This window comes from Phoxinus phoxinus (genome assembly GCF_949152265.1).
Source record: "Phoxinus phoxinus genome assembly, chromosome: 5".
NCBI classification, from domain to species: domain Eukaryota; kingdom Metazoa; phylum Chordata; class Actinopteri; order Cypriniformes; family Leuciscidae; genus Phoxinus; species Phoxinus phoxinus.
In genome coordinates, this window is record NC_136880.1 from 12,697,767 (window position 1) to 12,715,119 (window position 17,353).

Below are 17,353 nucleotides of genomic sequence, written 5' to 3' on the forward strand. Positions count from 1 at the left end.
TCAAGCAAAAGTCCAGGCCTGGTCCTCTCTCGTCCTTCACTGTCGTCACTCCTGTTATCCCAGGTCACACTAGCTCCTCCGTGAGGAACTCGAGGCCACCGCTGTCACTCTCGCGCCGTACCCGCGGCTCTCGGCCCCGTCATAATGATAGTTGGCTATGTGTTTGGATTCCTGAACATGAATAGATGGAAATGAGGTGGTTGATAAACTGGCTAAGTTATCACCAAAATTGCAAACAGTAAAAATGAATATCCCATTAAAGGTGCAGTGTGTAATTTTTAGCGACATCTAGTGGTGAGGTTGTGAATTGTAACCAAGAGAAGTTACGGTGGCCGACAGGAAGTGATGTCGTCGTCTGAGACAACAGAGTAGCCAGTTAAGCAATGAGGTTTCTTTACAAAGATAAATTAGGTTTACATAATTATTCAGTAAAATGATTTGTTATTGCGAATATTATTGTTATTTGTTCATCATTGTGTCAGTGTTTTATTCGCTGATTTTAGCAAGCTCCTTTGCACGAAGAACAACACATTGGTGTGTGTAGAGAGAAACGGCTCGTTCTAAGGTAATAAAAACATAACGGTTCATTATGTCTTTATACACCACTGAAAACATTATGTATATGATATTGCATTTCTGTCAACATATCCTCTTAAATATTACACAATCCACCTTTAAGTAAAGCTGTGGGGAAGCGCTTATAAAGAGATAAACGGTGAAAAATGGCCAGAACACTGGGAAATAAAGGATACAAGTAAACATAATATCCAGAAACCGGTTGGTTGGTAAAGTGGTGGGGCAGGAACCAAAAGGAAGAGGCAGTCATTACTCGGTTAAGGATTTATGGGCACACCGGACTAAATCAGACACTCAGGTAAACAACCAATATGGCAAATTGTGATTAAATGGGATCAGGGGCCGTATTCACAAAGAATTTTAAGGCTAAAAGTAGCTCTTAACTGGCGAATTTAGGAGCAACTCCTAAAAATAATGGGCGTGTCACTCCTAACTTTAGGACTCCTAATTTTTTTCACTAAGAGTAATTCACGAAGCATTTTAGCCCTAAAAGTAGCACCTAAGTCTGGGACAGCTTAAAATAAGTCGAGAGGACTCCTAACTCACTAAGACCTATTCACAACGGGTCTTAAAATCGCCGCGCGACGCAGTGTATTGGAGACACTCAATGACACGGAGTTATTACAAAGATACCGCCTTAACCGTGAGGGAATACTGATTGTTGTGGATCTTGTGAGGGATGCAATAACAGCGCCAACTAATCGCAACTACCCAATCAGTGCCGAATTGAAATGTTTGATAACACTTCGCTACCTGGCAACGGGGAAAATGCAATTGAGTAATACACTCTGTAGACCCCATATTATTCGACAGTTCTTTTTCGACAAAGTTTTCCTTTGGACATTCGCCAACTCCAAAGAAACAAAGCCAGCTTTATGGATATTGCCGGTGTGCCCGGAGTGGTCGGTGCTACACATATTAAAATAATGCACCACGTCAGGATGAGGACATGTTTGTGAATAGAAAGAAAACCCACTCAATACCCAGATTGTGTTCGATGCAAACTTCACAATTCTCGATGTTTTATCCCAGTGCCGAATTTCCCTTTTATTACGTTTTTTTTTTTTTCAGCACCAACTGGGCCAGCAGTAGTAACTGATCCTGCGTCCAGTTGGGCTTTCTTTTCCGTTTTGGCGAGTTCATAATCTACCGTCATTCAACTATTACATTACTTTAATAGGAGCAACATTTCCTTGCTTTAACTAGTCTATTTAGGCTAATAGGATGTAAATTAACCAAGCAAGTGTTAATGCAAGTGTCGTTTTTCATTATTAGGCAAGTAGCGGTTTTCATTAGGGTATTAGGCTACCTTGATTTAATTTAATTTAATTCACAACTTTTCTCTCTCTCTCTCTCTCTGCCTTTTTAGAATTACACTTCACTGGGGCCTGCACAAACATGTCATTATATATGCATTTCGATGACATTACTATTATTATTTTGTGTAGGACACAGACATATTTAGATGTCGTAATTCCATGATTTGGTGCATCTGTGTTATGGTTCATTCGCATGATGGCCCTGTCATCTAGCAACCAATCACCGTGATCATTGCGAGGAAGCTCGTGCATGAGAATTGACGTCATCCATAGCAACGAAGACTCACTCTTAGTTTAGGAGTTGTCATTTTTCCTTACTAAGAGTAGGTCTGAAAGGCGTTGTGAATAACTTTTAAGAGAACACTCCTAGCTAAAATCTTTTAGTGCGATTTAGGAGTACTCCTAGTGTTAAGATAAAATTCTTTGTGAATACGGCCCCAGATTAACATGTGTTGTTGGAGTGTATAGGGCAAAAATAAAAAAGATCATCAAAATATTACTGTTAAAAGCCTCTTAGAAGGTAATTTAAAGACTACTTGGATAATAGAGAGAACTTTCTTTCTTTCTTTCTTTCTTTCTTTCTTTCTTTCTTTCTTTCTTTCTTTCTTTCTTTCTTTCTTTCTTTCTTTCTTTCTTTCTCCTTCTCCTTCTTCACACTCCAGTCTGGTAGGTGGCGGTAACGCGCCTCTAAAGCTGGTTGCCAACCGCCAATCAAATCAGAGGAAGAAGAAGACGACTTCACCACTAGCGCCCGCCCCTTAGCTTACGTCAGTGACAGACTTCCCCGAGCTGAGGTTAGTAGTTCACAGTGCTTCTCATATTTGCACTATTATAAATGTTCAGGGTCATTTCTGTATTGTTTTTTAACTTTTCAACTGGTACAGCGCTATTTGTGCGTGGTTTCTGGCGGCCTTCGGATAATTTGTCCTCAATTGTCTTTATTTATTTATCACGTATTCGACCGTATTCGTCATCACATATTTGTTTTTTCATACATTACGTTTTTCGTATATAATTACGTTTTCATATCACTTTTTAAAATAAATCCAAAATGGATAAACAGTATGAATATGCACCTTTTTCCTGGCGAGCATACTGTGTTTTAAATTATGGGAGGCACTTTCATTTTGGGGAAGTTCCACTTAAAAAGACTGAAACCAATCAGTGCAAATCATACGTTTGCGCTACAAATATTATTATCTGTCAGTTTGACTGAATTAACTGTTTTTTTCAGACGTCAAGAGAATAACGTTACTTTTGGTATTTTAATGTGACATGATATAACAAGAATATCTATGGCAAGAGCTCTTTTCAGTCGCTGCTATTTGTTCGGTAACACTTTACAATAAGTTGTTATTAATTAACATGAATAAAGAATGGACAAAACTTGTGCAGCTTTTATTATTCTTAGTTACAATTTACAATTGCATTAAAATCAAAAGTTGAATTTGTTAACATTAGTTTGCACTGTAAACTATTAACAAACTACTGTATTTTTATTAACTAGCATTAACAAAGATTAATAAATAATGTAAATGTATTATTAATCTCATTGTGCCCAGTTTTTGTAAATTATTATTATTATTGTGTTCATAGAGTGAATGCTTCGCTGATTGTTTACAGTTCACTGGAGTTACTTTAGGATAGGAGTGCTGCGGTAATGACTTATTTTTGTGGGCCAACCTGGAAGTTATCATCACCCTGGTTCCCTCGACATTGGCTTTTTTTTGATTATTGCAGAAAATAAGGTATAGATGACTTAACAAAAGCTTATGATTCTTATGTTTTGTGACTTACCACTTTTATTAATTTTGGAGCGTAAATACAATTGGCAGAAGTCAAAACCCTAGGCTAAAGGTAGGCTATGAACTGCACCACAGTCACACTTCAACATCACCGTCACTTTTCAGTCTTTTTTTTTTTTAAATCCCTGAAAGTTATAATAGTTTGCAAGATCACAGTTATAAACACAAGAGGCTGTGGAAGCAGATTATAGTGAGTAGAAGAGTTTTACCTGTTCAGAGAGGCTAGACCCTTTTTACAGTAAAATCTTGAAAATAGGCTTTCCTATTCATTGAACATTATCATTTACATTATTTGAATTAGGGACGGGCGTTTAAAAAAAATATTGCATTAGAATAAAGGGCTTAATGCGTTAAAGGGCTCAAACAACAAATATTTGTTTATTTAAATGACGTTTAACAAGAAAGACGTTTTTTATAAAAAAATTGTCAACATGTAAATACACAACACAGCGGACACTGGTAAACACACAACACAGCTGACACAGGTAAACACACAACACAGCTGACACAGGTAAACACACAACACAGCTGACACAGGTAAACACAACACAGCGGACACAGGTAAACACACAACACAGCTGACACAGGTAAACACACAACACAGCTGACACAGGTAAACACACAACACAGCGGACACAGGTAAACACACACAGCTGACACAGGTAAATACACAACACAGCGGACACAGGTAAACACACAACACAGCTGACACAGGTAAACACACAACACAGCTGACACAGGTAAACACACAACACAGCGGACACAGGTAAACACACACAGCTGACACAGGTAAACACACAACACAGCGGACACAGGTAAACACACAACACAGCTGACACAGGTAAACACACAACACAGCTGACACAGGTAAACACACAACACAGCGGACACAGGTAAACACACACAGCTGACACAGGTAAATACACAACACAGCTGACACAGGTTAACACACAACACAGCTGACACAGGTAAACACACAACACAGCGGACACAGGTAAACACACAACACAGCTGACACAGGTAAACACACAACACAGCGGACACAGGTAAACACACAACACAGCTGACACAGGTAAACACACAACACAGCGGACACAGGTAAATACACAACACAGCTGACACAGGTAAATACAGAACACAGCTGACACAGGTAAACACACAACACAGCGGACACAGGTAAACACACAACACAGATGACACAGGTCAAAACACAACACAGCTGACACAGGTAAATACACAACACAGCTGACACAGGTAAATACACAACACAGCTGACACAGGTAAATACAGAACACAGCTGACACAGGTAAACACACAACACAGCGGACACAGGTAAACACAACACAGCGGACACAGGTAAACACACAACACAGCTGACACAGGTAAACACACAACACAGCGGACACAGGTAAACACACAACACAGCGGACACAGGTAAATACACAACACAGCTGACACAGGTAAATACAGAACACAGCGGACACAGGTAAACACACAACACAGCTGACACAGGTAAACACACAACACAGCTGACACAGGTAAACACACAACACAGCTGACACAGGTAAACACACAACACAGCTGACACAGGTAAACACACAACACAGCTGACACAGGTAAATACACAACACAGCTGACACAGGTAAATACAGAACACAGCTGACACAGGTAAACACACAACACAGCGGACACAGGTAAACACACAACACAGATGACACAGGTCAAAACACAACACAGCTGACACAGGTAAATACACAACACAGCTGACACAGGTAAATACAGAACACAGCTGACACAGGTAAACACACAACACAGCGGACACAGGTAAACACAACACAGCGGACACAGCTGACACAGGTAAACACACAACACAGGTAAACAAAACACAGCGGACACAGCTGACACAGGTAAACACACAACACAGCTGACACAGGTAAACACACAACACAGCGGACACAGGTAAACACACAACACAGCTGACACAGGTAAACACACAACACAGCGGACACAGGTAAACACACAACACAGCGGACACAGGTAAATACACAACACAGCTGACACAGGTAAATACAGAACACAGCGGACACAGGTAAACACACAACACAGCTGACACAGGTAAACACACAACACAGCTGACACAGGTAAACACACAACACAGCTGACACAGGTAAACACACAACACAGCTGACACAGGTAAATACAGAACACAGCGGACACAGGTAAATACAGAACGCAGCCGACACAGGTAAACACACAACACAGCTGACACAGGTAAACACACAACACAGCTGACACAGGTAAACACACAACACAGCTGACACAGGTAAATACAGAACACAGCGGACACAGGTAAACACACAAAACAGCTGACACAGGTAAACACACAACACAGCTGACACAGGTAAACACACAACACAGCTGACACAGGTAAATACAGAACACAGCGGACACAGGTAAACACACAACACAGCGGACACAGGTAAACACACAACACAGCTGACACAGGTAAATACAGAACACAGCGGACACAGGTAAACACACAAAACAGCTGACACAGGTAAATACAAAACACAGCTGACACAGGTAAACACAGAACACAGCTGACACAGGTAAATACACAACACAACTGACACAGGTAAACACACAACACAGCTGACAGGTAAACTCACAACACAGCTGACACAGGTAAACACACAACACAGCTGACACAGGTAAACTCACAACACAGCTGACACAGGTAAACACACAACACAGCTGACACAGGTAAATACACAACACAGCTGACACAGGTAAATACAGAACACAGCGGACACAGGTAAACACACAACACAGCGGACACAGGTAAACACACAACACAGCTGACACAGGTAAATACAGAACACAGCGGACACAGGTAAACACACAACACAGCTGACACAGGTAAACACACAACACAGCGGACACAGGTAAACACACAACACAGCTGACACAGGTAAACACACAACACAGCGGACACAGGTAAATACACAACACAGCGGACACAGGTAAATACACAACACAGCTGACACAGGTAAACACACAACATAGCTGACACAGGTAAACACACAACACAGCTGACACAGGTAAACACACAACACAGCGGACACAGCTAAACACACAACACAGCTGACACAGGTAAACACACAACACAGCTGACACAGGTAAACACACAACACAGCTGACACAGGTAAACACACAACACAGCTGACACAGGTAAACACACAACACAGCTGACACAGGTAAACACACAACACAGCTGACACAGGTAAACACACAACACAGCGGACACAGGTAAACACAACACAGCGGACACCGGTAAACACACAACACAGCTGACACAGGTAAACACACAACACAGCGGACACAGGTAAACACACAACACAGCGGACACAGGTAAACACAACACAGCGGACACCGGTAAACACACAACACAGCTGACACAGGTAAACACACAACACAGCGGACACAGGTAAACACACAACACAGCGGACACAGGTAAACACACAACACAGCTGACACAGGTAAACATACAACACAGCGGACACAGGTAAATACACAACACAGCTGACAGGTAAACACACAACACAGCTGACACAGGTAAACACACAACACAGCTGACACAGGTAAACACACAACACAGCGGACACAGGTAAACACACACAACACAGCGGACACAGGTAAACACATAACACAGCGGACACAGGTAAACACACAACACAGCTGACACAGGTAAATACACAACACAGCGGACACAGGTAAACACACAACACAGCTGACACAGGTAAACACACAACACAGCGGACACAGGTAAACACACAACACAGCTGACACAGGTAAACACACAACACAGCTGACACAGGTAAACACACAACACAGCTGACACAGGTAAATACAGAACGCAGCGGACACAGGTAAACACACAAAACAGCTGACACAGGTAAACACACAACACAGCTGACACAGGTAAACACACAACACAGCTGACACAGGTAAATACAGAACACAGCGGACACAGGTAAACACACAACACAGCGGACACAGGTAAACACACAACACAGCTGACACAGGTAAATACAGAACACAGCGGACACAGGTAAACACACAAAACAGCTGACACAGGTAAATACAAAACATAGCTGACACAGGTAAACACAGAACACAGCTGACACAGGTAAATACACAACACAACTGACACAGGTAAACACACAACACAGCTGACAGGTAAACTCACAACACAGCTGACACAGGTAAACACACAACACAGCTGACACAGGTAAACTCACAACACAGCTGACACAGGTAAACACACAACACAGCTGACACAGGTAAATACACAACACAGCTGACAGGTAAACACACAACACAGCGGACACAGGTAAACACACAACACAGCTGACACAGGTAAACACACACAACAGCGGACACAGGTAAACACATAACAGCGGACACAGGTAAACACACACAACACAGCTGACACAGGTAAACACACAACACAGCGGATACAGGTAAACACACAACACAGCTGACACAGGTAAACACACAACACAGCGGACACAGGTAAATACACAACACAGCGGACACAGGTAAATACACAACACAGCTGACACAGGTAAACACACAACATAGCTGACACAGGTAAACACACAACACAGCTGACACAGGTAAACACACAACACAGCGGACACAGCTAAACACACAACACAGCTGACACAGGTAAACACACAACACAGCTGACACAGGTAAACACACAACACAGCTGACACAGGTAAACACACAACACAGCTGACACAGGTAAACACACAACACAGCTGACACAGGTAAACACACAACACAGCTGACACAGGTAAAAACACAACACAGCGGACACAGGTAAACACAACACAGCGGACACCGGTAAACACACAACACAGCTGACACAGGTAAACACACAACACAGCGGACACAGGTAAACACACAACACAGCGGACACAGGTAAACACAACACAGCGGACACCGGTAAACACACAACACAGCTGACACAGGTAAACACACAACACAGCGGACACAGGTAAACACACAACACAGCGGACACAGGTAAACACACAACACAGCTGACACAGGTAAACATACAACACAGCGGACACAGGTAAATACACAACACAGCTGACAGGTAAACACACAACACAGCTGACACAGGTAAACACACAACACAGCGGACACAGGTAAACACACACAACACAGCGGACACAGGTAAACACATAACACAGCGGACACAGGTAAACACACAACACAGCTGACACAGGTAAATACACAACACAGCGGACACAGGTAAATACACAACACAGCGGACACAGGTAAATACACAACACAGCTGACACAGGTAAACACACAACACAGCTGACACAGGTAAACACACAACACGGCTGACACAGGTAAACACACAACACGGCTGACACAGGTAAACACACAACACGGCTGACACAGGTAAACACACAACACGGCTGACACAGGTAAACACACAACACGGCTGACACAGGTAAACACACAACACGGCTGACACAGGTAAACACACAACAAGGCTGACACAGGTAAACACACAACACAGCTGACACAGGTAAACATACAACACAGCGGACACAGGTAAACACACAACACAGCGGACACAGGTAAACACACAACACAGCGGACACAGGTAAACACACAACAAGGCTGACACAGGTAAACACACAACACAGCTGACACAGGTAAACACACAACACAGCTGACACAGGTAAACACACAACACAGCTGACACAGGTAAACACACAACACAGCGGACACAGGTAAACACACAACACAGCGGACACAGGTAAACACAACACAGCGGACACAGCTAAACACACAACACAGCTGACACAGGTAAACACACAACACAGCGGACACAGGTAAACACAACACAGCTGACACAGGTAAACACACAACACAGCTGACACAGGTAAACACACAACACAGCGGACACAGGTAAACACACAACACAGCGGACACAGGTAAACACACAACACAGCTGACACAGGTAAACACACAACACAGCTGACACAGGTAAACACACAACACAGCAGACACAGGTAAACACACAACACAGCTGACACAGGTAAACACAACACAGCGGACACAGGTAAACACACAACACAGCTGACACAGGTAAACACACAACACAGCTGACACAGGTAAACACACAACACAGCGGACACAGGTAAACACACAACACAGCGGACACAGGTAAACACACAACACAGCGAACACAGGTAAACACACGTTCTAGAAGAGTTTTTGCTAGAAGACATTCTGGTCCTGCTTCGGATGATACGATGCCATCAAGCGGTATCTCTCGTAATCAGTCCTTCACTGACCAATCAGCGTTCATAAGCAGAATGCTAGCGTGTTATGGGCAACAACAACTCAACCTGTAAGAAATCGAAAGGACATAAGTACTCGTTCATTCAACTTTCGACCTATAACCCATGTTGAACTTGCAAAACCTACAATCACATCTGAGATTTCTCAACGGCAATCGGGTGAAAGAGACACATTTAGCCATCTAGCTCCATAGACTCCCATTCATTTTGCACTCGAGCGATCGCGCCCAGTGGAACTACAACCAAAATTCGGTATAATAGGACTTAATAGGGAGTGGCCAGGCTCTCCGTAGACGGGCTCTGGCTTTACATTCGGTGACAGTAGAGCTAAAAGATAAAAATGGCGTCTGAAAGTTGCGTCTGGTCGTCAGTTTGTATGTAAATGTACATTATTGATCAACGTTTTCCACTTATGATGTAATTTCTTGCAAGAAATTACTATTGCAGTAGTTAAATATTACTAAAGCTCGCCCTATTTTACTGTTTACTGTTTTATGAGGAACCAGTTTGTGCACAGTCATTGCCTGATATGACAGCGAGGAAACAAGTCACTGCCTGGATTTTCTAGAGCAGATGCGTTTACTCACTGATCGGTCTTCATCACGCGACCACTAAACAGCAATGTGGATTTGAAAACAGTTGAATTGTAAGGTAATAATTATTTACTTATTAGCTGGTAAGTATGCGGTGACGTGATTGATACGCGTCCTTGTTTGATATGTGTCCTTGTTTTTAGTTCTAATATTGCAACCAGCAGCCATATCCTGAACGACGTGCTAACATGCGTGAGGGGTGAAAATATGTTGGATTTTTAGGTAATTATAAAACGTGCTGGAGACGTTCAAAATGCGTTTTGTGTAGTTCGTTATCTCCCAAACTTACTAAGTACGTTTATTTTGTGGCTTAAATTACGGTACTTATAGAGTAACATGTTTGGCTTGTCAAAAATGTTACATTCAGCCATCACAAATGCATCGACCTTTAAAAATAAAGTTAATTTTTTTACCAGGAAAGGAGTGGTTTTCATGTGGAGTTTTTTATTGTCATTTACAACTAAATATATTTTACTTAAACCTGTGGAAAAATGCAGATCCTGTGGTAAATAATAGTGAAAAATCACATTTTAAAACTGTTGCTCCATTATTACCCCGTAGCAGATTTTGACTTGCATACAAAGCATAAACAAAGCAGCGCTTGCTTATGAATATCAGTCATGTTGATCACTTTCTTCGTTCCAGATGTCTCATGTTGTTATGAAAATATTAATGTATTGGAAGGCTCAGGTAAGATGACGTACAATTAGACCAGCCTTCTGTGTCGTCTTGACGTATTTGCTCGCTTCTAGACTATCACTTTGCTTTTATTCTCGTGAACTGACCTGTTTGCTAAACTGAACAGCCAATCAGAGTGATCTCTCTCATCGAGGGCTCTACTGCAGATTCGACATGCTGGATTGGGCGACCTGCCGCCGCCGTGAGCCCGACTAGAGCCGTCGTGTGGAAGACACCGCAGAATCTGGCCCGGCAGGCGCTCACGATGGCCGACTGTCAGCTTGGTGTGACACGGCCCTTAAACTGGGACTCTTATTCTGCCTGACTGGAGACAGACATACTGAAGACAGAGCGGTTTGACCAATCAGATGAAAGGTGCGTTTCAGCGCCGACCACGTGCAAGAATGAAATATCAAAGCTATTAACCGAAAACCACCAACAAAAAAAGTAGAAATCGAGCGGTAATCTCATTTTCCGTTTGTTAAACTAAAGAAAACTTCTCGGCATTCCTTTTCAGATAAGCTTTCAAACAGGTAAACGCACCTGGACCTCTAGCATCTGTTTGAAAATTGCTGAAATAAACATTTAGCAGGCAACGTGTGATGAACTTCAGAGCAATTTTTTAGGGATGCACGATATGTAAATTTAGGCCGATAAACGATAAATCTTTGCATTTGAAATCCGATAACCGATATATTGGCCGATAAATCTAAATCCAAATTTTTATATAATTTTTAAGAGCCTGATTACAAAAACAAGTCTCACCATTAAAATCCATGTCCCAAGCACACAATTATAATGATGTTTTCTTATTTTAATTTTATGTAGCCTCGTAGGCCTATATGAAACCAAAACCATCATGACGAACAGCATCTGAAGTTTCTCAATTAAAACCAGATAATCCATTATTTATCGGCTTTAATAAATCAGCCAAATTTACTTATCGAGCCGATAACGATAACATTAAAAATGAACATATATATCGGCCGATACTGATATGGTGGCCGATATATCATGCATCCCTACAGTTTTTCTTTAGTGTTGTTTGTTTGTGTATAATTGTTCCAATGTTTGTTAAAGTTAAAGATTTAACTGTGGTTAATGAAACGGTCTCTCATCTCACTATCTATTAACAGCCGCAGAAAAAACTATTTATTTCATGTCAATAGTCCCCATTTTTACTTAATTTGTTACGCTGATGTTGACAGATCACATGTAAATTTACACTTACTGTTCATTTGATTGATGTCCATAGATTGAGGCAAACTATAAAGTCTGTGATAAAACACATTTAATGTTTTCAACAATAAAAACAATTACAAGATGTGAATATGTTTTAAAGCAAATAAAATAAATGTACATTTCGATAGTTGGATCGATGAACACAAAACATGCTTAAAATGTGTGGATTACTGAAAGCATCAATTTAATTAAAAAAATTGTGTTTGCAGATCTGCTCCTCCCCCAGCAATTCACCAATAAAAGAAGAGTTTATGAAAAAGCATGGAGAACATTAATGATCCTGAACCCTGCAGAATAAAACAGGAAGATATTGAAGAACACATAGGTTGGTGTTTATTCTTGACTCTTCAGTTATGGTTATACAACTTCAAGTAGTTTATCAGATTTAGGATCAGAAGAGCAATGAAATAATGATTACAATGGTTTGAGGTGTACTGGTACCTGTGGTTAAAGGCATTCATTTTATCAGAGCAGATGTCACTAGAGACATAATATAAAAAAAATAAAGGCTAATATGAACAGGTACTGTTGTTTTGACTCATTGAAAACAATTGCTTTAAAACTGCATCTCAGTTTTTTGAAAACTGCTTTTTTTTAATATATGAACTTTCATATTAGATCTGATGGAAGCGAATAAGGAGATTGAAGAACCGAATCATGTCAAAACTGAAGAAACGTCTGAAGAAAGTGACTCATTGGAAGGAAAAACCCCAAAATGTTTCTCCTGCCCTCAGTGTGGAAAGAGTTTCTCATGCGAACAAAATCTTAATTTTCACGCAAGATTGCATAGATTGCCGCACACATGTGATCAGTGTGGGAAGAGTTTCACAATTAAAGGAAACCTTACTGAACACATGAAAATCCACACCGCAGAAAAAACACACTTGTGTGACCAGCGTGGGAAGAGTTTCCCTCAAAAAGGAGACCTTAATGATCATCTGCAAATCCACACTGTAGAGAAGCCGAACACACGTGATCAGTGCGGGAAGAGTTTTCTACATAATGTAAGCCTCGCCGAACACGTGAAGGTCCACGCGATGGAGAAGCCACACGCATGTGATCAGTGCGGGAAGAGTTTCTCTCAAAAGGGAAACCTGAACGAACACATGAAAGTCCACACTGGGGAACGGCCGCACACATGTGATCAGTGCGGGAAGAAATTCAAACTAAAAGTAACCCTTAAGGAACACATGAAAATCCACACCGGAGAGAAGCCGCACAAATGTGACGAGTGCGGGAAGAGTTTCAGGCGAAAACCGAGCCTTCAGGATCACATCAAAATCCACACTGGAGAAAACCTGCACTCGTGTGATCAGTGCGGGAAGAGTTTCAGAAAGGCCGGCGTTTTTAAAGTACATCTGCGTACGCATACTAGAGAAAGACCTTATAACTGCGATCAGTGCGGTAAAAGGTTTTTCAGGGCAGACGCCCTGAAGGACCACGTGAAGCTCCATACAAACGAGAAGCCTCATGTGTGTTCTTTGTGTGGAAAGGGTTTTAGACAGATGGGTAATCTAAAAATACATCTGAAAAGACACAGCGGCGTGAGGGATCACACTTGCTCGAAGTGCGGAAAGTCCTTCATTCGAGATTCTGAACTGAAACTGCACCAGTCAGTCCACACCGTAGAAAAGCCTCACGAGTGTTCGCAATGCGGCAAGAGATTCAAACGGCCAGAATATCTGAAAATACATGAGAGGATCCACACTGGAGTGAAGCCGTATCAGTGTCATTCGTGCGGAAAGAGATTCACTTATTTGGGTTCTCTGCTTGGCCATACGAAAAGCACATGTCCGAAATGACTACCGGATGAGTAATTTATGTTCACATCCATCCCGATGCTGCGTCCACACCAAACATGGCCTGATAACATGCAATAAAGAGCAATACAACCTCTCGTAGAATATATTTCACCCACACGGCTGAGATTGTTATGGCTCTCTGTCTACATCATTTTATTTTTGATGTCCAATGTATAACAATCAAATTTAATTTGTTCTGGCCAGCTGATTTGCACCATATGTTCATCTGTTTCACTTAAGCCCCTTTCACACAGAGATTCGGGAAAATACACGGATAATGTGATCGTTTGATTTTGGTTCATTCACACTGCCAGTGATTTTCCGGGACCTGTGAGTGCGTTCACACACATCCCGGTAAGATCCCGTAATGACACGTGACGTCAGGATGAGACGTGTAACGTACCCGCCGAAAACATGTACACTGGCGCATCGCGTACCGTTCCACAAAGCTGGCGAGCGCTCTCAGCTTCAGCGCGGATAGTAAGGAGCTCCTGGTCTCTCCTTCAATCCAGTTGGCATTGATCCTGGCTTTTGTTCACACAGGGCGCGTTCCGGGAATGATCCCGGCAATGTTACTAGGTCCCCAACCCGGGATCGATGCCGGCATCAATCCCGGGACGTGTTTGCGTTCACACAGAAGGCACTCTGGCAATTTCGCCGCAATTTCCCGGGATAACGCGCTGTGTGAAAGAGAATATAGTTAAGTCTGAACGATTAATCTCTAAGGGGGTTCAACACTTCATGCTTTCGGCCGTTCATTTACAGGACCGCGATTTGGGGGCCTGAAACCGCAAACTTTTGAAAACGGGTTTCAAAGTGCAAGTTTTTGAAACGATAACATTATTGTCGCCATGTAAACTACAAAACCGCGACGAATTTGTGAAAATGCCGACTTTATGTGCATGCATATTACGTGTTCAATCTATAAGTGTTTCTTTACAAAGTTGCATCGCCAACTACTGGCCTGGCAGCAGAATACAGCGTTTTTAGTCATTTTCGTGGATCATTTTGACAACTTAGCAATCTGTGCGCGAAAAAACTCAAAGGAAAAATTTGTACATTGTTGTTGTGTACTTGACATATGTACTAAACATAACAAATTGAAACAACATCTCACGCCCTCCACAAGCTTGATACAACCAGCAGAAAGAGAAGCTGGAACAAGGACAAGCAGATCAGAGTGCAATTTTTACAATAACATTCCTTTCATATTTGTTTTTTATATGTTTGTAATTTTTAACAATATCTGGCACGGTTTTGGTAATGTACGTTTTCGCATCACTGTGATGATGTCACAACTAGCGTTCATAGTCATTGTTGAGTTTTTGTTTATTTATTTTTATTTAATAACATGCATATAAACAAGTACAAATATTACACAAAGACTATTATACAAAAACATGAAAAGAAATGCATGCATGTACAGTCTGAATATCTTTCTGTTTTCTCACAGGCAATATTGACTCAACATAATGCATTCCTTCCTTTTTAAAACATAATGCATAATGCATTACTTCCTTTTTAAACATTACAAAACATTGTTAATATTTTGAGAATTTGCATTTATGTATATGTAGTTTAGCCAATAAGAAAATAAAATCAATAAAATATGTATGAATTTGTTTGTCATTCTGATTTGAATAGAGACCCAACAGCATGTTTCTACTGTGAAACAAAATTTATAATCAATATTTTTTTAATAATAAAGTCAAGTTACTAAAGAACAGGACCAAAACAAATCAGCCATTATCGGGGGCAAAGAACAAAGAAGACGATAAGACATGCCAACATGGCTGGGAGTGTCACCAACTCCAGCAAGGAGCAATTAAAGACATTTAAAGATGAATTTAGGCGAAATGGCAAAAAAAAATCATAAACATTAACTAAAAATATGATTTAATGGATTATCACTTTCAACCAATAGGTGGCGCAGTTACGAAATTGATGTGGTGTGGTCAGAGTGAAGTGACAATGACACATACATACAAAGTTTGTCAAAATGTCAAGGCGTTGCAGAGATAAAGCTTCAATAGTCATTTTGGCAGCATGCCTCAACTTTGCTGCTGCGGTATACGTAAACGGTTATGTCTATCGTCACGAAATCCATAGCTTTTAGTCGGCACGGTCTGGAGATGATACGATTAGATTTTGGAAAATTGGACAAACGGTCTCGGAGATGGTCGAAAAATTGGGTTTTAAAGAAAATAAAGATGGCAGACAGGAAGTGTGGCTGACTATGGTAAAATTGATATCTATGTTTTTAGCATAACCCAAGGAATCTATTAAGACCTGTGTCATTACAATAGGCAAATTTATTCAAAAGCTATTAGCATTTTTGGACATTTTGTTATAAATCACAAGATGGCGCTGCCCCGAAACTTTTTAAGTACCTTTCAAGGCATGATGCCGATGACTCCTACCGAGTTTCGTAACGATATGCTAATGCATTAATAAATTATTACATTTTATATCACAGTACTGTATTAAAGTCAATGGCAATTTCATGTTTTGTTCTATTATAGCGCCAACAAGAGGCACAATCCCACTATCCCGTTTTGGAGTTATAGACATGTATAAACACATAGAAAATGACCCACACCTGACTTTGTTTGCATTTTATGCCACTTACTATTAATATTTTGACACTTGGGAATTAGCATATTGCCAACGACCTATGTTTCCAAACTTCTGACGGTGGTTTCATCTCGATCGGTCTAGCGGTTTCGAGAATATTGTCAAATGTTTATCAAGCGCTAAATCACAATGCTACACAAACCGTAAGGCGAAACTTAGCATGTTTGGTATCAGGAACCTAATGAGATAACTCGTGTGAAAATAAGTCAACCACACCCAGACTTAAGCATTTGAACATTTCTGGATCAAACCTTCTCAGGCTCATTCAGGTCATCGTACTGATGACCCATATCGAGTTTCGTAACGATGCGT

At 41.3% G+C, this 17,353-nt stretch overlaps 1 protein-coding gene across 2 annotated transcripts; it reads left to right on the top strand.

Moving 5' to 3' along the window:
• Positions 1 to 2,660: 2,660 nt before the first annotated feature.
• On the top strand, positions 2,661 to 15,991 carry LOC306998188 (uncharacterized protein). Of its 2 annotated transcripts, none has more exons than XM_079612060.1 (4): positions 2,661 to 2,689; positions 11,491 to 11,738; positions 12,815 to 12,930; positions 13,224 to 15,991. In XM_079612060.1, exons 3-4 carry the CDS (start codon positions 12,867 to 12,869, stop codon positions 14,405 to 14,407), a joined length of 1,248 nt encoding a protein of 415 aa, XP_079468186.1. In that variant the 5' UTR covers positions 2,661 to 2,689; positions 11,491 to 11,738; positions 12,815 to 12,866; the 3' UTR covers positions 14,408 to 15,991. The 2 variants fall into 2 exon arrangements, with proteins under 2 accessions (XP_079468186.1, XP_079468185.1); XM_079612059.1 differs by having other exon boundaries at positions 11,531 to 11,738.
• The last annotated feature ends 1,362 nt before the right edge of the window (positions 15,992 to 17,353 follow it).

Bases quoted from the DNA above. Each gene is read 5' to 3' on its own strand.
- LOC306998188 (XM_079612060.1), top strand. From the start codon at position 12,867: ATGGAGAACATTAATGATCCTGAACCCTGCAGAATAAAACAGGAAGAT. The intron at 12,931-13,223 runs GTTGGTGTTTAT...CTTTCATATTAG, and splicing joins AGATATTGAAGAACACATAG to ATCTGATGGAAGCGAATAAG.